General features: G+C 40.0%; 1 long non-coding RNA gene and 1 gene segment (V, D, J or C); both read right to left on the bottom strand.

Moving 5' to 3' along the window:
• Positions 1-216: 216 nt before the first annotated feature.
• LOC139182587 (T-cell receptor gamma chain C region C10.5-like) lies at positions 217-5684 on the bottom strand. The segment is given in 5 exon segments: positions 217-359; positions 1780-1833; positions 2623-2679; positions 4310-4639; positions 5600-5684. Coding segments are annotated over 5 exon segments (669 nt in total).
• Positions 5685-19506: 13822 nt separating this feature from the next.
• On the bottom strand, positions 19507-20154 carry LOC139182629 (uncharacterized). The gene is made up of 2 exons (XR_011566147.1): positions 19949-20154; positions 19507-19818 (listed from the first exon to the last, which is right to left on the bottom strand). It is a non-coding gene; the product is annotated as an uncharacterized lncRNA (long non-coding RNA).
• Positions 20155-27179: the final 7025 nt, after the last annotated feature.

The following is a 27179-nucleotide window of genomic DNA, read 5'->3' as shown; positions in this document are numbered from 1 at the left end:
GGTCCTGGCCCTGGGTAATGGCAGAATTTCTTGTTACAGAATCAAACTGTTTGCCCAATGGTTTGAAAAACTCTTACAAAATAAAGACATAATATAAAAATAACACATGGATTGAAATAACCCAAATCCAGAATAAAAACCAGGCTAGATTCTGAGCAGAGCTTTTAGAGACCATAGATGATGAAGGAACGTTGATCCTCTTATGGGGCCCCTCTATCACGAGCTCTTCTGAATGCCGCAGACGCCTGTTCTCCTGAACACACAGGAGGTGATGATGACAAGGTAGACCGTGCTCGTAATGAGGAGGAGGAGGTATGTGTAATAGGCAGAGGTGTTCATGAGGTGCAGCTGCAGGGTATCTAGGAGAAGTCCTTTGATTAGTTGCCTGTTCTTTTGAAAGGTCAGTACACAGTGATGGGAGCAGGTCACAATTCTTTCTTTCTGACGACCTACTATAAAGTGACACGCCAGCATCACCAATCCCCACAGTCAACAAGGACCACCACTACCATCACACCACCACCAGAACTACTCAGAATCCAACTCAAAGTTCAAGCCAATCGACAACTTCTGCTACGTTCACTTAGAACCTTTCTAAATATTAAAAAGCAAGTTTGTGTTTTTAATGAATTCATGCAGTGGGAAAAAAGAATTTTTAAGAGATTTTAGCATTTTCTTTGCCCTCACTATGTCTCTAAGTAATAAAAACAGCTAATCTTCATTAACCCCAAATACCAGGCATTTATTCTGAGAGCTTTGCAAGCAAAGCTCTAATCTTACTTCATTTCACAATAATTCATAAGATTGTTATTTTCATTTCCATTTTACAAGTCAACTGTGAATGGAGAGAATGAATTTGCCAGATGTCACACATTTAGAAAATACCAGAAACCGTATTTTATTCCCCGCAATCTGACTGTAAAGAACACATTCTTAACTGCTCTGGAGTCCTGCATCTCCACATGCGATAAATACTCCAGACAGGAAAGTCTTAGCATAAACATCAAGTGGAATTGCTGACTTGGAAGCATCTGAGCCATTATATGTTGTGCGTTAGTGAGATTCCTACAAAAGTTACAATCCATGAAGTTTTCTGGTGTTCACAGAGGGTAGATAGTGGGGTTTAGTAAAGAGAACATTGCATTCACAGAAAATGCGTGCAAGATACAGCACAATACCTTCCATATAAGAAGATTTCAGTAAGTGTCATTTCATGTATTAACTACCAGCACAATCAAAATACTAGACACAAAAACATATCATGTTTCCCGGTCATTAGACACAAAAGCCACACTAACAAATGAAATCCACTGTGTAAATAGTTCAGAGTTTATCATGAACAGTTTCTAATTTAGAGTCATCTCACACCAAAACCAGCATTTATTGTGCTAAGATGACCCCTAGGAAATGATAACGTTTAGTGGGTAAGTCGTGTCCGACTCTTTTGAGACTCCATGGACTGTAGCCCACCAGCCTCCTCTGTCCATGGGATTTCCCAGGCAAGAATACTGGAGTGGGTGGCCACTTCCTTTTCCAGGGGATCTTCCCAACCCAGGGATTGAATTTATGTCTCCTGCATTGGCAGGCAGATTCTTTACCACTGAGCCACCAAGCCCGAGAAATGATGATAGATTTACTTAAAATACCACTTAGTCTATTTCTGCAAATCCCAACAGTATAGCTTTTTTTACATTAAACCAAGTAAGTTCAAAAGTTAATTTTATATGGTGGAAAAAAGTGCTATAGCTGACATAACAGCAAAACTAAACAAAAACTTACTGTTTTCATCTTTCAGACATGCTTTTGTAGAATTTACAACAGGGACTTGTTTTTCTAGAAGAAAGGAAAGCAAGTATTAGTTGATTGTGTATAACTATTTTTGACAGTGTGATATGTATGTGCATATAGACATCTATATGCATGCTCCGTTGCTGAGTCCTGTCCAATTCTTTGCTACCCCATGGACTTAGCCTGTCAGATTCCTTGTCCGTGGGATTCTTCTGGAAAGAATACTAGAATGGGTTGCTATTTTCTCCTCCAGGGGCTCTTCCCGACGCAGGGATTGAACCCACATCTCCCAGATCTCCTGCATTTCCTGCACTGGCAGGTGGATTCCCTACCACTGGGCCACCTGGGAAGCCATGGTTGTGGTTTAGTCACCAAGCCATGCCCAACTCTAGTGACTCCATTAACTATAACCCACCAAGCTCCTCTGTTCACTGGATTTTCCAGGCAAGAATACTGGAGTGGATTGCAATTTCCTTCTCCAGGGGATCTTGTTGACCCAGGGATCAAACTCGGGTCTCCTGCATTACAAGCAGATTCTTTATATTGGGAAGTCATATATATATTATCCCTGCCTATTATTTTAGTCTGTCTATATGTCTGTACACATATATGTATTCTCCTGATAGAATACATTCTCCTGACAGAAGAGGAGTCATTAAAAGTATAACAATGATGAGCCCCACAATTGCAGGTAATTGGTCTTTTTACTTTAAGCCAGGTAGACTTCAAAAGGGAAATTCATCAGAAAGCAATGCAAGAGATGCAGGAGATGTGGAATAAGAAGGAAAAAAAGACTGAAGCATGACATAAAGGCAAACGTGTACAAAAACTTACTTTTATCCTTCAAACCATCATTTGGAGGTTTAGTAGCAGTGACAACTGAAGAGACAACTACAAGAAATGAGAACAATTATTAGTCAAATTTTCACGCCTGTTATTTGGCAATGTGCGTTTATGTTTATATATGTGTTATTAAAACACACATATATAAGTAGATAATCTGCTGAGAAAGAAACATTCATTAAGAAATATGAGCCCTACAATCCAGGAAGAGTTGGTCTGATTCTATGTAATTCAGTACATCAGTTCAGCATCAAAATAAATTCATCCAATCCCAGAAAATAAAACAGAATCTCTTATTTGAAGGAGTCTGGCTCCAGCAAATTTCCCATCGAGGAAAAATAAAAAACCAGCCACACCTTTCTATATCACTCAGATCTCCAGCATCCGATATCACAATTGCAATTGTGATATGTGTGGGAATAAAGAAAACAATACTAATAAGGCTAATAGCCATTGAGTGATTATTACTGTGCCAGGCACTCACTTACATACTGCACATGCAATACGTCATTTAATCCCCCACTGACACTGGACTGAGGTGTATTTTGGAGGATTCCATGTTACAAAGGAGTAAGTAAGAATTAGATGGTAAGTAACTTGCTTAGAGTCATATCAGTGATGGCAGAGCCAGAACTCTAAGGATTGTTGAGGGAGATTAAATGAGACAAAGCTGAGAAAAGTACTTTGTAGAAATAATCCATAGAAATGCAGAAAAATTAATCTATAGACAGAAAACAGAATTCCACACCAAAAATAGCTTCCTTTCTTAAATATTTTTAGCAATGATGATTTTATTACAGGAGCTCAGCATTTCAGTGCAATTCTTTTGAGGACTGAAAAATAGGCCAAATCACATTTATAGTCCTCTAACTAAGGGGAGGACGTCCCTGGTGGAGCAGTGGATAGGAATCTGCCTGCCAATGCAAGGGGCATGGGTACACACTCCCTTCAGGCCTGGCACGTAACGTGCTAGGCTGCAATGAAAGTTGGTGAGAGGCATTTTCCAATGGCAAGAAATACATTCATTATGTAGAATGCAAGTAAGTCTGTGTGCTCTAGCCTCACCCCATCTTTAATCACAAAATTCTACTCCAAGTGATATATAAAAAATCCAAATCTTAAAAACCTAACACCATGGACCATAATAAATGTACAGTAGCCAAGTTACTCTGATTTCTGTTGATCTGCAATCTGGCTCGTGCATAAGAACATCAATTTGATGTTAAGACTCGTTTCTGGACTACAGTTTGAGTAAAGCAAGATTGAAGTTAGATGACTTTGTTTGATGAATAGAACACTCATAAAAGACATACAATTATTCTTACTTCCTAATAAACTAAGATCTTCAACAGTGGAATCTCTTTTTGTGTGTTTATAGTGTGCTAAATTGTTAGGTACTTCCATATATGTTGTTTGATTTAAACCATATAACAACCCCAAAATACTATATTATGACCTTAATATTTTGGATGATGAAACCAAGGCTGACAAAGTTTAGGTGAACTTTTCTCTTTCTTTTTTATTTCAAACACTACACTTTTTTTTTTATTCTGTAAGGAAATAGCTTTCAATTTAAGAAAGTTTTGCATTTGTTTTTCATTAATGCTTGACAGAAGAGGTGGAGTATCCCTTTGAAAAATTGTTCTAGGAGGTTATACTTATATTTCTATTCACATACCTTCATTCACTGGCGGAAAAAGAATCTCTTGATTATCTCCTCTTTTATTTTTCTCATGTTTGACGATACACATGTGTTCTTTATTCATGGAGTTTCCAGACACGGTCAGCCAGCTGAACTTCATGTATGTGTCAGCAGTCTTCACGGTATTTCCCTGCTGGGATGGCAAAACTCTGTTGCCTCCTTTTTCTCTCCAATAAACCTTAATAACATGAGGGAAAAAATTCTCCAGAAGACAAAGATATGTTCCAGTATTCTCACGCTTGATTTCAGTAATCGAAGGAAGAAACATAGTGGGCTTGGGGGACATGTCTATATCAAGGTCTCTATCTGTAGGAGAAAATGAAACAGTAATTAAAAAGAGTTATTACACAAACACAAATGTTGGTGTTATTTGGAATAACCTAGCAGGTGGTAAGAGGAAGATAGCCTGATTGTTCATCCACAGAAGGTGGTGAGGTGTGTTTTATTGTTCTTGTTTTCAATGGGAAGAGAGGTTCAAGACATCATAAAACTTAAAGTCCCAGCTAGTATGTAACAGAGGCTGGATTAACCTTGACATTTGTTCTTTCTCCACATGTTACAATGGGGTTTGACTTTTAACTGCCCCATATCAAGGCTTCCAGCCTTCATGAACACATTTATTGTTTAAAAATCTATTTTATTTTATTATAATGGAGGCTGTTTTAGGGTGAATGGGACTGCGTGGTGGGAATGGATTGAGGGAGAAGACCAGGTAACTATGAAAATGTCTCTATAGGGCATATTAAAAAACATATTTATAACTCATTTTTCTTGTCAAGTGAGAAAAAGTATGCTAAAGAGAGTATGTATGTATGTATGCTAAATATCTCCAAATTCAATTTTTTGTGTGTGAGTGGACAGTAAGATAACTTTCCATTTGAGGAATTAAAAGTACAGCTGTATTTTCTGGAGAATTTTTGTTCAGTCAGCATTCTTGTCTGCAAACAACTCCCTACTGGATAAAATTCTCCCTTAACATTTGAATTGAGTGTAGGTACATATATACATTCCCTATCATCTGCCAAGACAATGTACCAAATATGATAGCTACACATTATCTCATTCAGTTTTCATACAACCGGTACTGGGTATACATTATTATCCCACTTTATGGATTAGAGACTGAGGCCAGAAAATAATTGCCCAAATTCACATAAGCATAAGTGGTACACCTGAAGTTCCAAGTCAACCTGATTCCAAAGCCCAGGTTCTTTGAAAACACTCTTCCACATCAGGAAAGGAAATATGTCAACTCACAAAACTTACTTGTAATAACAAATTTAAACCTTAGGCCAAACACTTTCAAGATGACTGGACACTTTATACATGAATCCTTAGTAGTAGTCCACATGTACACAAGACAAATCCTATTAGGTTCCTTGCACAGTGTTTTTCCATACTGTCTTTTACAAACAGGGATTTGTTTTAAAATTCTTCCTAAGATTTCCACATCTAATCCTCTTTCACATTCCCATTTTTTCCTAAACATCCTACAGTTCAGTTCAATTCAGTTGCTCAGTCATGTCCGACTCTTTGCGACCCTATGAACCACAGCACGCCAGGCCTCTCTGTCCATCACCAACTCCCGGAGTTCACTCAGACTCACGTCCATCGAGTCGGTGTTGCCATCCAGCCATCTCATCTTCTGTCGTCCCATTCTCCTCCTGCCCCCAATCCCTCCCAGCATCAGAGTCTTTTCCAATGAGTCAGCTCTTCACATGAGGTGGCCAAAGTACTGGAGTTTCAGCTTTAGCATCATTCCTTCCGAAGAACCATATATTTTTCCTTGAATTGTTTCTTGCCTTCCCCAATTCCCTTGAAAAAAAAAATTGCTTTCTCCTGCTATCTACCTATGACAAAAATTTTATTCCGTTAACAAACATTTTTCTATAATAATTTCAAAATTATTCAACCCATATAGAAATCGTTAGACTAATTTAGCTTCTCTGACTTCTTCATATCCTAGGGAAACTATGGTGGCCTTCAGTTCAAGAGACCAGGCTTCTGGTCCTGCTTCATTTTCCTCATAAGTTCTGTGACTGAGCCAACTGGGTCAATTAAAGCCTTTGATACTTTATTTATTTGAAAATGAAGTTCATGTAAATCATTAGTGTTTTTGCCCCAGAAATCCCTTGGACAGAGGAGCCTGACGTGCTACAGTCCATGGGGTTGCAAAAGAGTCGGACACAACTTAGCATTTAAACAACAACAGCAAACCAGTGCTGCAGTGAGACCAAAACGAAACAAGATGTGAAAAGTAAGTTGATTAAAAATGCTATGGAAATAAGAGATAATAGTTCTCATTATTAGTGATTTGTTTGTGTTGATTGTGTGCTCCAACATGACATTTTTATATCATGGTACCAGAGCTCATCCTTACTGATCAGAATTCAGTATTTTGGTTGCAACTGAATCCCTGCCAATTAACCTTGGACACTGGTTCCCTTGATTGCAATTCCACTGTGCTCTCAATTGTCTGAAATCCTCAACTCTATCATCACAGGAAACATGCCTTTCACAAACCAAATTGATAGGCAATTATTAGTCTTGTCTTAGCCAATGTATTTCCAGGGTTAAAAAAATCAAAAGGAACATTGGCTAAAGCCTAATATATTCAGTTAGTATATGAAACTGCTTCACTTGTTTTGTTCAAAACAAATGGCATTCCCCCCAGTCAAGACCACAATTGATTTTGGCTCCAAGCTTTGACTAGAAATTTTAGCCTTGAATTGACTTCTATCCAGCTCATGAACAGAGTTCAACTTGTGAGTCCTTGCAGTGGGCCTTTAAGACAGGATGACTAGAGAAATGGCAGGATACCTGGTCCTCAAATTCCCCTAGAGTCATATTGCATCATGAAAACCTTCCCTGCCTGACTCTCTCTGCAGGGTCATCTCTGAATGACATTAAACTTTATGATGTTCGTAACATTGATGCCCTGGAAGCAAGAACTGGATTTATTTAAAAACCATTTCTTCCATTTTATATAATAGGTGTTGAAGCCAATGTCCACCTATTACTTCATTTTCCTCCCAAAGACTCCTGCATTGAGATCTCTTTCTAATATTATTTTAACATAGCTTATTGGAAAATTTGGTATGCTTCTTTATCACTTTATTAAAAATATTCCACTACATTTTTTCAACTTTTAAAATTTTCAATCACTTGTTTATAGATATAGAACATACACATATCTCTCCTATCTCTGAGAATGAAATCTTACACTGTTTTTCCTGCCAGGTCTTCACAGGCCTTTTTCCTTCTACTTCCATGAGTGTCTTTGATTTTCTATTCCTATTTTTGCCCTGCCTGAACCTGTGTGTGTGTGTGTTTAAGTATTCATTTATTTGGCTGCATCAGGTCTCTAGTTGTGGCACACAGGATCTTCTTTGCAGCATGCAGGATCTAGTTCCCCAATCAGGGAATGAACCCAGGCTCCCGAACTGGGAATTCAGAGACCCAGTCACTGATCCAGCAGGAAAGTCCCTGTATGTGTGTTTTTATCTTCAGTTCAGTTCAGTTCAGTTCAGTTGCTCAGTCATGTCCGACTTTTTTTGACCCCATGAATCGCAGCAGGCCAGGCCTTCCTGTCCATCACCAACTCCCAGAGTTCTTCTCAAATAAAGTTTGGAAGCAAGCAACTTACATAAAATAACAAATAGCATGTTTCTTTTTCTGCCTTGGATTTTGATAATTTAGTAAGTTCTAAGGCAATGGCACCCCACTCCAGTACTCTTGCCTGGAAAATCCCATGGGCGGAGGAGCCTGGTAGGCTGCAGTCCATGGGGTCGCGAAGAGTCGGACACGACTGAGTGACTTCACTTTCATTTTTCACCTTCATGCATTGGAGAAGGAAATGGCAACCCCCTCCAGTGTTCTTGCCTGGAGAATCCCAGGGACGGGGGAGCCTGGTGGGCTGCCGTCTATGGGGTCGCACAGAGTCGGACATGACTGAAGCGACTTAGCAGCAGCAGCAACTCCAACAGAGCATGAGGAATCAGATAACGTGTTTGCAAATCCTAGTTCTGTGAGATAGATGCAAGACATAGAGAACTGTGTCTGTTTTGAATTTCTGTCCAACTTTTTTCAATATTTACATAAATATATGGAGAAGTTGACCCTGCTACGGTGACACAGAGGTGACTTTCAGCAAACCACATAAGGTAAGAATGTGCGGAGAACTGAAGAACCCTCCCTGCTCTCTCTGGGCTGCTTGGATTACCTCTGTTTCCAGCTCACATCCATTGGGAGTAGAGTTGCATCTTTTTTCACTATTTTGCCTGAATCTTTTTAAATCTCCTTTCAAAAAGTGTTTTCAGTGTAAAGTCAGTTCCTGGTCAAGAGTGTCACTTAGAGTAAATATGTCTGTCATTACCAAAGAGGAACAGAAGCATTGTTTTCACAAATGACAGTAAAGCAAATTATAAGCTACTAAATAGTCAATCAAAGTAGTCGTTTAAAAGGTGAGGCTGAGTGCTTACTCATTCAGTTGTGTCTGACTCTTTGAGACCCTTTGGACTGCAGCCTGCCAGGCTCCTCTGACCATGGGATTTTTCAGGTGAGGATACTGGAAAAGGTCAGGCTACGGAACTGTAAATACTCAGGATATACAAACATGACTTAAATGTTTCTAACATCAATAACAGTCCAGATCATGTACTTTGGAATAGACAAATCCCTATTGAATCCTAAACTTTGCAATATATCTTGTTAGGTGACTGTAGGCTAGTAACTGAGCTTCTTAAAACCTCAGTGTCCTTATATATGAACTAGGAATAAGATGATTCCTGCTGAGGAATGAGATACAGCACTGAAACTTCTTATGCTGTCTGATTCTCAGTAAATAGCAGCTGATACTAAAATTCTCTTTAGTGAGACGACTTAAGGACATTTCATTAAATTCTTCCACCAGATAAAATACATGAGTTTTATAAGCTATAAATATTACATCAATTGAGAAAGAAAAAAGCCCATCAATCCAAGATCTGCTGTCTGTTTAGCAGCCACGGATCATAGAACATGGGTCCTAATCATGGCAGAATCTATAAAGCTCATCTGGTAGAATAGAAACTGTTTGACTGTTGGGACTCACTCTATCTTTGTCTAGCTTACTCTTTTATCTCCAGCATCCAACACAGAAACTGTCCTCAATAAATAAATGCTGAGAGAATGGGCAGATGAGGATATTCAACCATGTAAGCTGTTTTCATGGACTTTGGAGCTGACATGGCTCATAAGAGAGGGAGTAAAAGTCTCTTGGTCATGTCTGACTCTTTGCAACCCCATGGACTGTAGCCCACCAGGTTCCTCTGTCCATGAAATTCTCCAAACAAGAATGCTAGAGTGGGTAGCCATTCCTTTCTCCAGGGTATCTTCTTCACCCAGGGATCAAACCTGGGTTTCCAGCATCACGGGCAGATTCTTTACTACCTGAGCCACCAGGGAAGACAGGGCTCATTGAGCTCACAAATTCCATGAAACTGATCCATATCCAGGCAATGTAACAAGAGATGTGACTACATACATTTCAACTTATCTCAGCCTCCCTCTAAGAAGCTACAGTCATAAGAAATGAGATTTATCTATGTTCTATAGTCATTTACTATAAGAATTTTTATGTACCGATTTTAGGGATGGGATGAAAACCGATAATGTAGTTTTGTAAAATATTGGGAGACAAGGACACTGTGTTTTATCTCAAACTGTAGAGAAAAAATAATTAAGAAAAGTGATTCTCACTTAATAGATTGTCTAGAAGAAAAGGAAATTTAATCAATAGCTTATACCAATGTAATGACATATGTTAATGGTGTAAGAATATTGACACATAAACAAAACAGTAAAAAAGACATGATCCTCAAATATTTTACTATCTGCTGCTAAGACGCTTCAATCGTGTCTGACTCTATTCGACCCCATAGACGGCAGCCCACCAGGCTCCCCCGTTCCTGGGATTCTCCAGGCAAGAACACTGGAGTGGGTTGCCATTTCCTTCTCCATTTTTACTATCTCCATTTTACTATCTAGTCTGAGTCTATTTTAATGGTTTATGTTTGTGTGTGTGTATTTTAAAAGAAAAATTCCATTCTGTTTTTGAGGAGAGAATAAATCATTTACAAAATAGTTGAGTTTCCATATACAGCAACCAGTAGCTGCAGAATTATTGTTCATATGCTAAGACCAAGCATGCGGCAGTTAGATAAAGCGAATACTTTAGATCCTTGAGTCAAGAAGATACCCTGGGGAAGGAAATGGCAACCCACTTCAGAATTTTTGCCTGTGGAATCCCATCGACAGAGGAGCCTGGCAGGCTACAGTCCACAGGGTCGCAAAGAGGCGGACATGACTGAAGTGACTTAACACACAGCACAGATTGTTTTCTCTACAAAAACACCTGTCACTTTCCCATAACTAAGGCAAAAAAGAGAAAAACATTACTTACCAGGAGGAGCTACTATGAGCTCAGTTGCTTTTCCAAATATCTTCTTCCAGCCTGCACTATCACACTGGTTGAAGCTCCTACAATAATCTTAGCCTTCTCCTAACTTCATATCATGACTGGAAGTTAAACATTTTGTACTGGAAATTTGATCTTATGGATTCTTTTGAAAGTCCTTAAACATAGGTTTTATAGTATCTGATGTTATATTAGTTTTCCTCAGACAAATGGACCCAAATATCTACTTTCCATGGAGGAGAAATTATTGAAGGCACTGATGAAAGATGAAAGGAAGAAAAACAGGAAAAGAAGAGTTCACCACCAACGGGTTAACCACCTGCCTTCCTAAATTTCCAGTAATAGTATTCAAAGAATTAAGCCTTTTTTTTTTTTAATTTCCAGGTGTTCAACTCTGTTGAAACTGCTCAGAGTTTGCATCAAAGAAAGACCCTTCTGTTCTCACAAACACCAGAACCTCTCCCTTAGGGATTTGGGGCTATATTATTGAAAGGAGGTAACTCTTCAGTCACTGAAAATGTAAATACTCCATCACAAGTGTACTTGGAAAATGTGAGCAAAGTTCTCCATTCACTGGGTAACATTCTTTACCATGGCAACACAAGATGAGAAAATAAGTTCTGTGATGAGTTTTTCTTTTCACCCTTAGGATTTAAGAAGAATTTTGTAGAATTTTCTCTCCTTTGAAATAATAGATTCCTTATGGAAACAAACTTAAAAACAATATCCATTTATCTGATAAGTTGTAAGAAGACTCTTGGAGACTGTTTCGTAATCTGGAGATACTCATCTTGAATCAGGGTGAAAAAAGGTTGTCAGGGGCATCTGGGTGCTCCTCTGGCACGCATGAGCTGTCCATCCCCCAGGACCCACACAAAACAGATCAAGTATCCTTCTGTCCATGCCAGATCCACCTGGTTGGTCCTGGCCTAAGTCCTATCACCAAGCAGTGCCTTTGCCCTGAGAATGAAAATAGGTCACAGTGCCAACTGTCCATTCATAGTAGCTGAGCCCTTAATACACAGAAGACGAGAGATCTGGATGAATATTTTGTTTAGAAAGCTTTTTTTAATTGAAAATTAAGTTAATAGTATTCATACTTTGTGTTGTCAAATACCATTTGGACCTATTGAGATCTCAGTGGTATCTGAGGTACCACTCAGTACCTCTCTGGTAGCTTGTACTCTGTTTTTCCTTATTCTAGACCATGAATCAAATTATCAGGAGCTTTAGGAGTTGCCTATTTTTCCAAACCCATGAAAGCTTTACCAATAAAATGCAAAAGAGTAAGTAAAGAGTTATAAAATCATTTGTCAAATTTATAAGAAAATTCTAGAGCTATAAGAAGAAAGAGTGTAAGGTTTTATAAAGGCCATAAAATTAAACCCGAATAAATAAAGAGACATATCATATTTGTATAAGAAAAACTAAATATCATAAAGATACTGATCTTTCCTAAATTCACATTTATGAAGTTACTATAATTCTTATGAGCATTAAGAAAATATTTCATTTTTTGTTCTATGATATAAGGGTTCAGGGTTAGCAAGTTAAATAACATTAAATATGATTAAGAATAATATTGAATAGACCTTTGGCCTAACAGATCTAAACCTTTATTGTAAAGTTACTGACATAACATGATAATGGTGTATGAATACTGAGACATAAATGAAACAGAAATCCTCTAGCAAATACTCCAAGTATATGTTGGTATAAAAATATGGTAAGTCATTTTTAAATTGTAGGGAAACAAAGAGATTATCTTAAAACTAGATTAGGATAATTGATAATCTGTTGGGAAAACAGAAATAGTTTTCTATCAAACACAATATAAGTGAAGTTCATATTAAAAAACATCTAGAGATGTGAAGCTCCAATACTTTGGCCACCATATGTGAAGAACTGACTCACTGGAAAAGACCCTGATGCTGGGAAAGATTGAAGGCAGGAGGAGAAGGGGACAACAGAGGATGAGATGGTTGGATGGCATCACCAACCCGATGGACATGAGTTTGAGCAAGCTCCAGAAGTTGGTGATGGACAGGGAAACCAGGTGTGCTGCAGTCCATGGGGTCACAAAGAGTCAGACATGTCTGAGAGACTGAACTGAACTGAGAGATGTGAGTTAAAAGGAACAAGTAAGAGATTAATTGACTCCTTGAGTAGAGAAACTTCAATAGAAAGAGAACAGGAGACATCCTTACTTAATAGTTATTTTTTAAGAAGTAGGAATGTGAGCAATTTTTACAGCATTTTCAAATATATATTTTTAGAAAAGAATGAATGATGAGGAGATACTGACAGTGATAGGAGGAAAGTGATATGATCAGATCTGTGCTTTAGAAAGAAAAATAGCAGGAAGGTTGGTTTCAGGGGAGCAATCCCGGGAAGCAGACGCGTTTCAGAGATGGTCGCCATGAGCCACTGAGAGGTCTCTGAGGACCCAGGTCACTGTACTGACACAGTGGGGATGCATAGAAGGGCTGGTGCAATAAATATTAGCAGGTTTGTCAGAGCTTCTAAGGAATTCACGAGATAAATAAAATGACCATTAGCAAGGTTGAAAGTAAAGAAAAAGATGTTTTAACATCCTGGGACACATTCTGTGTGGTGAAGCTTCATGGTCAAGGTTGTGGGGCAGCCACACACATCCTTGTCCTTCAGGGAAATTCCTACCCATCTCACAGCAATCAGGGGCAAGTTAGGAGCTGGGTGTAAATATTCTATTTTTCCTGTGCCAACCAGATAGAGGATGACCAAAAATTCAGGCTGCTATTTTACAAATATTTATCCCTTCAGTATAGAAAACTTAACTACAGAAGCTATTTGCTGATCCTTCTTATTGGTTCAACCATGCAAAGTATGACATATATAGACCCTCTCACTTTTCAGCTACATATTGACTTGGATCTTCTGGCTCCACAAAGCATTCTCAATGGTCCATTAATTTCTGACTAGAGGAAATGAACAAATCATTAGTTTAACTTGATATTTCCTTTGAGGTACATAGGAAATAGCACAGTGCAACTCCTATCATTATTTTCTAAATATGTGAGCTGTTATATTGCTTAATCATGTTTTATCCAAAAGATGGGAATTCTTTCTGTTCCAACCATTTTCATCAGAGGATCAATTTCCTACCTGGATACATTTGCAAGAACACATGCTGCATCTCTGTGAATATACAGATCACCCTGACTCCCCCACTTCTCTTCTTTATCCTTTCATTACTTCTTGTTGGTTCTGGGTAGAATGTAGGGAAAAGCATAAGTTCAAATGACATTTATACTTGGCTTCAAACTGTGTCTCTTCTGATATCAATGCCTTTGTGATTTTGGATGCTACAGAGTTTCTCTGAATCCCAAGTTCACCATGCGTTAGGGGTGGGGGAGGATATGACAGTACCTAAGTCAGAAAAATGAGGTCAAGTTCAGGTCTGGGAATTACTTGGTGCTCAGCCATTGCCAAGTATTCCCAGTAGCCACAGAGGAAGCACAGGGTAATGGAGCCATCTCAGCCAAGGCTGCAGTTTTGTCTTCAACTGTCTGGACTGCAAGTGGCTCCTGGGAGGAAGACTCCTGTCTGCTTCATCTGTATATTCTTTACATAGAGGCCAGGCCTGCATAAATAGAGGGACATATATTCATGAAAGAAAAACTCCATATCATAAACATGCTAATCCTTCCTAAAATCACATAAACTGACTATAATTCCAATCAAAGTTAAGATAAACTTTATTTGTTGTTGTTGTATGTTGTAAGGATTGGGGTTGAGCTAATTATGTTGTAAGAATTATGAAACATAAATGAAACAAAAGTCCTACAGAAAACACTCCAAGCATATATTAATGTAAAAATATGATAAGGAATTTTTAAATTTTAGGGAAATGAGAGATTATTTTAAAACTGGCTTTGAGCTACTGATCATTTGTTGGGAGAACAAAAAAGCTCTTTATCAAATACCATATAAATGATTGCTCTTGTTCAGTTGCTAAGTCATGTTTGACTCTTTGTAACCCCATGGACTATAGCACACCATCCTCTTCTGACCTCCACTATCTCCCAGAGTTTGCTCAAACTCATGTACATCGAGTCAGTATTGCTATCTAAACATCTCATCCTTTGCTTCCCCCTGCTCCTTTTGTCTTCAATCTTTCCCAGCATCTGGTTCTTTTCCAATGAGTCAGCTCTTTGCATCAGGTGGCTAAAGTATTGGAGGTTCAGCTTCAGTATCAGGCCTTCCAATGAAGATTCAGGGTGATTTCCTTTAGTATTGACTAGTTTGATCTCCTTGCTGTCCAAGTGACTCTCAAGTGTCTTCTCCAGCACAATTCGAAAGCATCAATTCTTGGGCACTCAACCTTGTTTATGATCCAACTGTCACATCCATACATGACTACTAGAAAAATTGTACCTTTGGCTATACAGATTCTGTTAGCAAAGTGATGTCTCTGCTTCTTAATACACTATCTGGGTTAGTCACAGGTTTTTTTTTTTTTTTTTTTTCCAAAGTAGCAAGTGTCTTTTAATTTCATGACTAAAGTGACAGTCTGCAGTGATTTTGGAATCCAAAAAAAAAAAAAAATTCTGTCAACTGTTTCCACTTTTTCTCCTTCTATTTGCCATGAAGTAATGAGACCGAATGCCATGATCTTCATTTTTTGAATGTTGAAAAAGCCAGCTTTTTCACTCTCCTCTTTCACCCTCATCAAGAGACGCTTCAGATTCTCTTCACTTTCTGTCATTAGAGTGGAATCATCTGCATATCTGAGGTTGTTGGTAATTCTCCCAGAAATCTTGATTACAGCTTGTGCTTCATCCAGCCTGGCATTTCCCAGGATGTACTCTGCATATAAGTTAAATAAGCAGGGTGACAATATACAGCCTTGCCATACTCCTTTATTAATTTTGAAACAGTCAGTTGTTCCATGTCCAGTTCTAACTCTTGCTTCTTGACCTGCATTCGGGTTTCTCAGGAGACAGGTCTAGTATTCCCATCTCTTTGAGAATTTTCCACAGTTTGTTGTGATCCACACAAAGGTTTTAGCATAGTTAATGAAGCAGAAGTAGATGTTTTTCTGGAATTCTCCTGCTTTCTCTATGATCCGAAGAATGTTGGCAACTTGATCTCTGGTTCCTCTACCTTTTCTAAACCTAGCCTATAAACCTGAAAGTATTAGGTTTATTTTTAAAAGCATCTAGAAATGTGAGCTAGAAGGAACAAGTAGGAGACTGATTGGATCTTCGGGTAGAGAAACTTGGAATGAGAAGATGGAAAGAGACATCTTTGGCTTTCCAGGTGACTCAGCGGTAAAGAATCTACCTGCCAATGCAGGAGATGTGGGTTTGATCCCTGGGTTAGGAAGATCCCCTGGAGAAGGAAATGGCAACCCACTCCAGTATTCTTGCCTGGGAAATCTCATGGAAAGAGGAAACTGGCAGGCTATAGTCCATGGGGTTGCAAAGAGTTGGACGTGACTTAAGGACTAAACATTAGGAGACATCATTACTTAATATTTAATTTTTGATGATGTGGTGGGAAGTGTTCCTTCCTCTTTGATATTTTTGGAATATTTTGAGACAGATATTCTTTTATAAATATTAGGTTGAATTAATCTGAGAAGTTGTCTGGTCCTACACTTTTGTTTTTGGAATGCTTTTGATTACTGATGCAGTTTCATTTCTGATGGTGTATTTATATTTTCTATTTCTTCCTGGTTAAGTAGAGAGATTTTACATTTCTAGGAATTTATCCATTTATTCTAGGTTGTCTGTTTTCTTGCATGGCAAATGATTATTTGCAGTAATGTCTTATTATCGTTTGTATTTTGATGGTGTCAATTGCAATTTCTTCTATTTCAAGTCTAATTTTGCATATTTGAGATTTTTCTCTTTTTTACTTGATAAATTTGTTTTTCCAATTTGTCTTTTCAAATAACCAGTTCGTGATATCACTGATATTTTCTATTGTTCTTTTAGGCTCTATTTTATTTATATCTGCTCTGATCTTTATTATTCTTTCCTTCTACTTACTTTTAGGTTTGTTTGTTCTTCTTCCCTCTAGTTCTTTTATGTGTTAGTTTAGGCTGTTTATTCAGGTTGTTCTTGTCTCCTGAGATAGGCTTGTATCACTATACAGCTTACTCTTAGAATTGCTTCTGCTGTGTGCCACAGATTTTTATGATGTTCTATTTTGGGGCTTCCCTGATAGCTCAGTTAGAAAAGAAGCCGTCTGCAAAGCAGGAGACCCCGGTTTGATTCCTGAGCCAGGAAGATCCACTGGAGAAGGGATTGGCTACTCACTCCAGTCTTCTTGGGCTTTCCTTGTGGCTCAGCTGGTAAAGAATCCACCTGCACTGTAGGAGACCTGGGTTTGATCCCTGGGTTGGAAAGATCCCCTGGAGAAGGGAAAGGCTACCCACTCCAGTATTCAGGCCTGGACAATTCCATGGACTGCATAGTCCATGGGGTAGCAAAGAGTTAGACTTGACTGAGTGATGAAGATCATGGCATCTGGTCCCATCAATTCCTGGGAAATAGATGGGGAAACAGTGGAAACAGTGTCAGACTTTATTTTTGGGGGCTCCAAAATCACTGCAGATGGTGACTGCAGCCATGAAATTAAAAGACGCTTATTCCTTGGAAGGAAAGTTATGACCAACCTAGATAGCACATTGAAAAGCAGAGACATTACTTTGCCAAGAAAGGTCCGTCTAGTCAAGGCTATGGCTTTTCCAGTGGTCATGTATGGATGTGAGAGTTGGACTGTGAAGAAAGCTGAGCACCGAAGAATTGATGCTTTTGAACTGTGGTGTTGGAGAAGACTCTTGAGAGTCCCTTGGGCTGCAAGGAGATCCAACCAGTCCATTCTGAAGGAGATCAGCCCTGGGTTTTCTTTGGAAGGAATGATGCTAACGCTGAAACTCCAGTACTTTGGCCACCTCATGCGAAGAGTTGACTCATTGGAAAAGACTCTGATGCTGGGAGGGATTGTGGGCAGGAGGAGAAGGGGACGACAGAGGATGAGATAGCTGGATGGCATCACGGACTCGATGGACGGGAGTCTGAGTGAACTCTGGGAGTTGGTGATGGACAGGAAGGCCTGGCGTGCTTTGATTCATGGGGTCGCAAACAGTCAGACACGATTGAGCGACTAAACTGAACTGAACTGAACTGAGCAACTTTTGCTTCACTCATTTCCATTTTTATTGTCTTCAAGTATTTTTATTTTCTCTGATTTCTTTGGTCACACACAGGTTATGTATAGCATATTTTTTATCCTACACATTATTGTGATTGTGTTTCTTGTGTGTACACAGTAACTTCCACCTCTAGTTTTGCCCTTGGAGAAACTGGCCTGTATAAGCAGATAGAGAGTGGAAGAGGAGGGAGAAAATGTGAGCATATAAAAAGATAGTTATCACTACGTGATGATGAAAAACAGTGGTGTAATGATGTATTTGTCAGTAATTGGGGAAGAAACTGGATCTCCATATTAAGATTGCTACCTTACCGTCATACACAGAAATTGAAATCACAGCAGATCAAAGAAACAAATGTGCAGAACAAAATCTTACCACCCCTGGAAAAATTTAAAATAAAATATATTTAATCCTTCAGACTGTCCTAAAGCTGCAAACAGTTAAACCACGTGGTTGCTGATCAGTTCAAGTCCAGTTTAGTTGCTCAGTCATGTCTGACTCTTTGCGACCCCGTGGACTACAGCACGCCAGGCTTCCCTGTCCATCACCAACTCCAAGAGCTTGCTGAGCAGTACAGCAAGTTAAAGTTTGTGCATTTACTAGCCAATCTCATCTTCCTTGCAGTCACAGAAGTGGAAGGATGTGAAGCTTTGACCTGTGGTTGTGGGTTATCATGAACAAATATGATGACCTGGGAGAGCAGCAGTGCCCAGGGGTGCAGTAAGAGAGGAGGGGCTTCTTGGTTGGGAGGAAGCTCACAAGCACTCTTCTAGAATGCACTCCTGTGTCAGGCTGGGACCTGGTCCATTTCAAAGGGAGACATACCACTTTATCTGTTACCAGACCAGACCAGTTTTGGCTGTGGGCTGAACTTCAAAAGAAGGTATAAGTAGAATATCATGGTTGGCTTACCTAAAACAATAACTTTTTCCCTATACTTTCACTATGTCAGTCATTCCCTAGTTGGTTATATGAGGAAAATATCTATTTGTCCAAAAGAGAGATCAGATACCAGCTTGAGGTTTAAGAAGTCTCAAGTTTTCATTCCATCATTTCTTATTTTTCATATTCCTGAATAATAAAGATGCTCCATCCCCAGCCATTTTCTCTGGATAATGATGGAATTAATGATTCCATATTGTCTAGCCTTTCCATTTTGCTCTTCTAAACGTCTTTCCTAAGAGATCAATCCTAGATCCCCTGTTTGTTCTAAAGAAAAAATTATATGAACTCTATCAGTTCCTAGGAGAGTGAGGATATGCTGCCTGCTATATTGCTTGCTTACAGCCTGGGGATGAAGGTCTGTTTTCAGGAAAAAACTATGGCTGTTGTGGAGAGGGAGGAGGTGGCTATAGAATATAAAACTTCGGAAATGGGCATTGAGCTCAGGGTTTCTCTTTGTCCAGAGTACAGAAAATCTGGGGGAAGAAGTGAGGCAGGGGTTGTTACCAGAGCTGCACTTGGCAGCCACAAGCAAAATTTCCAGTGCAGTGTACAGGAAGTCTGAACCAATGTGCTTATCCCAGACAGCACAGTAGTACACCCCAGAATCACTGTCTTCCAGATTTAGGATTGCAAATCTGTAGCTCCTTCCTGTGACTTTATAAACACTGTATTTTTCTTTATTGGTTCCTGATTCGAACTGAATCTTGGAGTAGTAGACATCATAGTAGAAAAGGCGTCGGGGAGCCATCCCCTCCTGTTGTTTGTACAGGTGGATATATGTGGCTTCTTGTGTAAGATCGCAAGTGAAAGAAGCAGTCTCCCAAGTCTTGCCAGTGACTGACATCTGGGCCCCTTTCGCGTTGGAAGATACCTGAGTGACTGCAATGGGAAAAGCAACAAAAAATAATGATGAAGAGGAAACACCAGTTTCTGAGTATGACCCTTCCCTGCCCCCACCAATGCCACAAAATACAGAAGAATCCACTGAGCATACAGGCAACACACTTACCAAGAGCCAGGAAAACCAAAGGCAGCACTAGGGCCCACAACATGCCTGGGACAGTGAGCTAGACTGGGGTTCTCAGCAGATGTGACAGGCAGGGGAGTCAAAGAGGATCTTTCTTTAAAACCACCAGGCTAAGCCCAGAGGGGGTGGTGTCAGAAGAGGCCTGGGTGGAGCTGTGCCTCTCTGTACCAACCCTCTTCTTGAAGACGCCCCTGTGGCAGGCTGGGAACACCTCCCCCACCCAGGAGAAGAGACGCCTGAGCACTGAGAGCTCAGAACTGCAAGCAGAGGGATCAATCAGATTGGGGGCTGGGGGGAGAAACATGGACAAAGCTTGCCTGTTACCTGGTGGAGTGAGAAGACCTGAATCGGGCTAAATTCCCTGCAGTTCAGCCTTTCAGTGTTAATGTTGATGCCGTGGTCTTGTCTGGTGATTAAACATCTTTATATCATTTCCCTGAACTACCTTTTATTTTACACCTGTAAGCCAACTTCAAGCAGCAAATCCAATAAGAATTGAATGAGCCTTATTAAAAGAAATTAATATCAGTTATACTGGTCTCCATCTGACTCTCCTTTAAAGTAAACAGATATGTGTTTGTGTGTGTGCATGCCTCATAAAACAATTTAATGGGGGATTCATGTTCATTCTCAAGTAAGACTGTCTCATTTAGGGTTTCCAGATTTTGTGGGGAAAAAAATGCAAGGAACTTTGCAATATTTGAAACATCCACAAAGGAAAAAAAAATTTACTTATCTGAAATTCAGGTACATGCAAATCGAAACAACAATGAGATATCATCTAACATCTGTCAGAATGGCTATTATCAAAAAGAACACAAACAACACATGTTGGTAAGGATGTGGAAAAAAGAGAACCCTTGTACATTTTCACTGTGCTTAGTCGCTCAGTTGTGTCCGATTCTGTGTGACACCATAGACTGTAACCCACCAGGCTCCTCTGTCCATGGGGATTTTCCAGGCAAGAGTACTGGAGTGGGTTGCCATGCCCTCCTCCAGGGGATCTTCCCAACTCAGGGACAGAACTCAGGTCTCCAGCAGTGCAGGCAAATTCTTTATCATCTGAGCCACCAGGGATTCTTTGCCATCTAAGTACACTTTTGGTGGAATGTAAATTGGTTCAGTCACTACTGAAAACAATGTGGATGTTCCTCAAAAAGTTAAAAATGGAACTACCACATGATCCAGCAATTCTACTTCTGAGTGTTTATCAAAAGAAAACAAAAACAGTAAAAGATACCTGTACTCCTAAGTTCGTTGTTTATAACAGCTAAGTGCCCATCAACAGATGAACAGGTAAAGTAGCTGTGGTTATATGAATACATGAAATTACCATTATATGGCCCCTAATTATGTGATGGGTTTAGACGACTCTCCTGACTGCTTTACAGCTGTCTCTTGACTGACGTGCTTTCTCCTATCACGTTTCTGTTTCTCTGTCTCCCCAATGCACCATTCTTTATATCCCTCTGTCTGTCCATCTCTATGTTCACAGATCTTCTCTGTTTCCTATTGCTACACCTGTCCCCTCTTTCTTTTCAGCTCTGACTTCTTCCCCTTCTCTCTTTCTCTTTAATCTCTCTTCTGTTTTACTATTTCTTTCCTCATCTCTATTTCTGACTCTTTCTATCTCTCTACTTGCCTACATCCACCACCTGCCTTTCCTGTTCTATTTCTCTGTTTATATCTCTTAACTATTTTACTTTCTATCTCTCCCTCTTTCCATTTCCTCCCACGGTCCTCATAACTATTTTAATTTCTCTGTCATTCCAACATGTGTAATATTCAGGAACCGGGGTCTCCTGCATTGCAGGTGGATTCTTTAGCAGCTGAGCTGTCAGGGAAGCCCTATTTAAGGATTGGCATCTGTTAACTGACTTTTCTACATTAGTGTGTTGAGCTTTTCCTGGCTTTCTATAAGTTGAGTAATTTTGGATTATATCTTGCACGTGTTGATTTTTTGTTTGCTGGGAAATAATTCAGTTGTGGAATATAAATCCCTACCTGTCTTTGATGGGCAGGTCCACATAGTACAGTTTTCAAAGCACTTGCAGTATTATTCACACTGCACTGTGTGTGCCACCCAGTAGCCCTGGGTGTTTGTTTACACTCAAATCAGTTTGAAAAGTCTGTTTTGGATCACATTTATGCATATGCTAGAGAAGGAAATGGCAACCCACTCCAGTACTCTTGCCTGGAAAATCCCATGGACGGATGGAGGAGCCTGGTAGGCTACAGTCCATGGGGTCTCAAAGAGTCAGACAAGAATGAGCGACTTCACTTTCACTTTTTTTTCACTTTATGAATGTGCAGCTAGGGGGGCGGTGATCCTAGCTGTCAAACACCCTTATGAGGTTTCTTTCTTAATCTCTCTCCTCTCTGCAAGCTCTGTACCACTTTCCAGCTCACAGGAATCATCCTTCTGGCTCTTAGACCAGATAAGTGGTCTTTAGTATATTTGCTCTGCTGTGCATTCCTGCAACTGTGTCTCCCTTCCACACCAAGAAGGAAGAGGACAGAGAGAAAAAAGCCACTGGGATTCTCCATGTGCTCTTGGGACCACAGTTTCCTGTGTGAGCAAGAAGGTCCCTTCCCTCGGGGCTCAACCTCCATGCAGTCACGGCTGCTTTCACAGACACTGGGATGGCCTGGGTTGGGAGTGTGCATGTGGGATGGTAAGAGTGGGAGAGAATGGAAAAGGACAAAAGAAGCACAAGCAAAAACAGAAAAGCAGTGCTCCTGGCCCACTGAGCACCCCGTCCCTCTCTCTGCACCTGATGCACATTCAGGCTTCAGGCTTCTTTGAGTGCCAGCTAGGGGAGACCAAAAGAAAAATAAGAGAAACTCACCATCAGTTCAGTGGTGCTAACTTTATGATTTCCTTTTGCAAAATACTTGCTGTCATTTATTTTTTGCAGCTCCCAAAATCAAGGGTGTTAGTTGCATTTAGTAAGAGATATCCAAAGGCCAAATGTGCTTCTCGGCAAATTTTCCAGATTGGAACTCACTCCTTGCAATTTGAATTCCTAGTTCCTTAATCAAAGGCTGTAGTTTCTTCCCCCATTAGAATGGGGTTCCAGGTCTGAGTCTAGACCTTAAAAGGCCTAATGAGATTCTGGCAGGTCTCTTGAATCCCCACCATTGTCATGACAACAAGTCCTCGAGGATGAAGACCCACCTCGTATAGAGCAGATTCATCCTAGCCCAGGCTACCTTGACCTAGTCACCTGGTATTCCGCTGATGGGTTAGCTGGAGCCTAGGTGGTCACCAGCTGAGTGTGACTCAGATCAGGAGAACAGCCCAGCTGACCAGAGAGTTAATGAGGATTAATAAATGATTGCTGTTTTAAACCAGTATGCTTTGGGATGTTTGTCATACAGTGTTATTGTGCAATAGTACAGAGAGACGGAGAGATAGATAGGGAAAATATGCAGGAAGTTAATATATATAAAGAGAGAAAGAAAGACATATTATTTATTATATCAAGCATATTCATACATTAAATAGATGTATAACAGTGTAGTTTGGAGATAACTCCGGAGTGGATATCTGGGTAAAATTCAACAACAATAAAAGGTTCAGGAGACACTGACCAAGGAAGATTGTAACACAATGGTTGCTCGCATGAGAGCATGACTGTCGGTTTTATCTCCGCACTAGGAACTCTCTCACTAACTGAATGTAGCCATTTGTCCAAATATGAAGGGTAAATTATTTGTACCAAAGTCCAAACTAACTGCACTTGATGAACCTGCACAAGCTTGTCAGTAAAGAAATGCAGGAGGAGGGACGGTGGATAATAGTTCTCGGGCTAGATGAATATTTTTAGATGGACATACGTGAAACCCCTTTTGACAAATTAGTGCAACAGGTAGCTCCTGTTATACAGGTTTTCCTCTGACAAGAAATAAAATAAAACTTTAGTTTGCACTTGGCATTGTGTTAACCTAAATCTCTCAAGGAGTAAACCTACGTACCTCTCATTTTATATTCTAACCATGTGTACTGCAATGTAAAAGAAATCATTTGTTACTGCAGTCAAACGCAGTACTTTTTCTCCTTCCTCTTTTCCACCATCTAGGATCTTCAGGAGAAGCAGAAGAAAAGCAGGATAGTGAAAAACCACTTTCAGGACAATGAGAACTCTTTTGTTAAAGTAAGTCTTTGAAAAATGAAACTGTATGACAAAGTAGTTAAATATGGAGCCTTTCTTTGAGTAGATTCAAAGTAAAATTTCAGGAATATGATTTTATAAGGTGAGATTTTTTTTAACCTTTTATTTTTAGGTACAAATTTGTGAAGCATGAAAATCACCCCGGAGTCCCAACTTTCCAAATAAGGATGACTTAGTTCACTTTTATTTATGTAACCAGAATGTCTCTGTGGCAGACATGGTTTATCTACAAACCCTAACTTCTGCAGGCAGTGAGGGCAGCAGTCCTGGGAGGTTGGTACCGTCCTTGTCTCCACTTACACGGAGACGGGTGAGGCCGAGGGTGAGTGACTGGTCCAGGGTCCCACGACTGACAGGCAGAGCCAGGACTCAGGCTCCGTGTCTGGTACCAGGATCCGTGCTGATCCTGCACCAGTGGGTGTCTCTGGAGCACACTGGAGCTTCTGAGATGACCGACACCGTCCAGTGCCAGCAGTGCAGCTGCATGTGCCTCCAAGTCCAGGAACATTCATTGTTCAGTCCCTCAAGTCACCAAAGAAACATTTCAACCTCAGAAACACAAGCAAATAAACATATGATCAGTTGTAATAGCAGTGACTCTGCATAATTATTGAACCATAGAAGGGAAAAGAGAGTAGATCTTAAAACTTCATGTCGCTGAGCCACCAGGGAAGCCCAGGGACCATTTATAAATATGGAATCATTATGCTGATAACTGAGACTAATATAATGTTTCATGTCAAGTATAGCCCCACTGAAAGCTAATAAAATCTTTTCTAAAAGAAGGGGAAAGCAGAGGACTGGATGGAGTAGCTGGGCAGCTGATATAGGGACAGGCAGGCCAGCATAGGCAGCCACAGTCACAGCAAACAGAGACCCTGCCCTGCATCTGTGGTTCTCAACAAACTTGGGCCTCTTGTTTCCACAACAGTGTTCAGACATAAAGCAAAAATTTGGACATGTGAAGAGTAAATCCTTTTCTAAAATGCTTTAAAATAAATTCTTGGGTGGCCTAAATCATATAGACACTTCAGTGTCTATTTCACAGCCCATGAAATAATAGACTTTGTTATAAAAAAGACACAAAGTAACATGCAATATTTAGCCTTTTCATGCTACATCTCAAATAATTTTTGTGTTCTTTCTTTTTCTGCATGAAAAACCTTCATTGAAAGTCACTAGAGGGGGAAAAAAGACTGGAAATTGGTTATTCTTTTTGAAAACTGAAACGGTAATCTACTGCTGATATTATTCAGGGGTTAATAAAGGTTTTATTGATTGTAGTACTTCACAGACATGGCACCCTAGACTTAGTTGCCTGCCTGTGGCTGATAAGGTTGTGTCAGGATCCACCCTGTATTCCATGAGACTGAGTCTGATCTCTTAATGAAAAGTTGGGAAAAAGACCTGTGCTTTGTTCCTAACCAAAAGACCTCTTAATATATTGGAGGAGCATTTCTTTGTAAGCAAAATCTCTTTTTATTTTTTATTTTATTTTGATTTGCAGAATGGAGGGTATTTTTTCCTTTTGTGTCTTGGCTGCGGGGAGCTGCCCGTGAGAACGGGGTCCTTTGTCCGAAGGACACAGCTCTGGGAGCTGCCTCAGTCCTTGAGGGTTTGCTTGCAAACATAGCTCTCTGTCCCGCCACCCCAGAGATTAGGCGCTTATTTACTGCAGGCACCTGGAATTCTGTGCAAACTTCTCACGCACAGAGAAATGTTATCTGGTGTAAGAAATAATAACAGGGAGCCATTCCCATGCTCTCAAGATTTCTTGTGACTGTTTGTAAGATGTATAGGCTAACCAAGAAAAAATGTCAACTGTTTTGTCTCTCTCACGCTTTTCTGTATAAATATGAGATGTTGAATAAAGTTGGTGTCAGACTGCGTCCCTTCGTGGTGACGTGTCTGAACCTCTCGACCCCATCTTTGTAGTCTCTTGCTTTAGTTTCTTTCTTAGCCCCGCCGTGCACGTTCTCGGGACCTGATCGACTTTGCCGGCTGGCTCCGGCACTTGGCCTTCTTTTTAATATCTTTTTTAACACCCTACCTGTCTACTGTGTTTTTAAATTCATGCACATGCACTATTTGTACAATTGTAAAAAGTAAGAAAACAGAGTATGTCGGGAGTTCCCTGATGGTCCTGTGGCTAGGACTCAGCACTTTCACTGCAGCTAAAAAATAAAACAAAATAAAAAACCCTGAACCTATTAAAATGATTAGTTTCATTCCTGATTTGCATTATGTATTTGGCCTACAGTGTTGAATTATAACAGGAAGGCAAGATGGCTTGCAAATACATGTAAAAGTATCAAACTATTACGTAGCATGAAATGTTTCTCTCTTAAACATATCTTCTAAACCACTCCGAGTACTCTTACTTTGAATCCATTCTATGACATCATTGCCATCAATTTTCCTTATGTTTAGCTGCTGCTGCTGCTAAGTCGCATGAGTCGTGTCCGACTCTGTGCGACCTCAGGGACTTCAGCCCACCAGGCTCCTCCGTCCATGGGATTTTCCAGGCAAGAGTACTGGAGTGGGGTGCCACTACCTTCTCCGTATGTTTAGCTAGTTTGAACTAAAATTAACTCATACTGTGAGCTGATTTTGTTAAGCAGGAATTTTCAATGCAGTGCTTCATGGGAAGGCAGCATGTCTGTAAGTTCCTTTTCATTATTCACTTGTGTCATTTCAGAAAAATTAAACTCTGTGTGATGAAAATGGTGTTGATTTGGGTGGCTGGTGGAAAGTCAGGGGTGATCTTAGTGCTGCAAGGAGTCCTGTCTGCTCTTTCCTCCAGAACACGGTCCTGAGCATAGACAGAAATGCAGCCACTGAACATCCTGGACATAAGGTCCCCAGCTCACACAGGAGTTGCTTGCGGGAAGTCGGCTGTGGTTTAACTGTTCTAATTTCCTTGTGACACCCCAGCTACCCTTTGCACAGCCTCAACCACTAGAGGCCAGTTTGAGCATTTTCAACGAATCAACCACATTTGTCAGAGCACGTAAACATAAAAACCCTGAGAAAATGAA

The sequence above is a fragment of the Bos indicus genome, chromosome 4, assembly GCF_029378745.1.
Source record: "Bos indicus isolate NIAB-ARS_2022 breed Sahiwal x Tharparkar chromosome 4, NIAB-ARS_B.indTharparkar_mat_pri_1.0, whole genome shotgun sequence".
Taxonomy (NCBI): Eukaryota; Metazoa; Chordata; class Mammalia; order Artiodactyla; family Bovidae; genus Bos; species Bos indicus.
The sequence above is the reverse complement of the archived record's forward strand: the minus strand, read 5'-3'. Positions and strand labels throughout refer to the sequence as shown.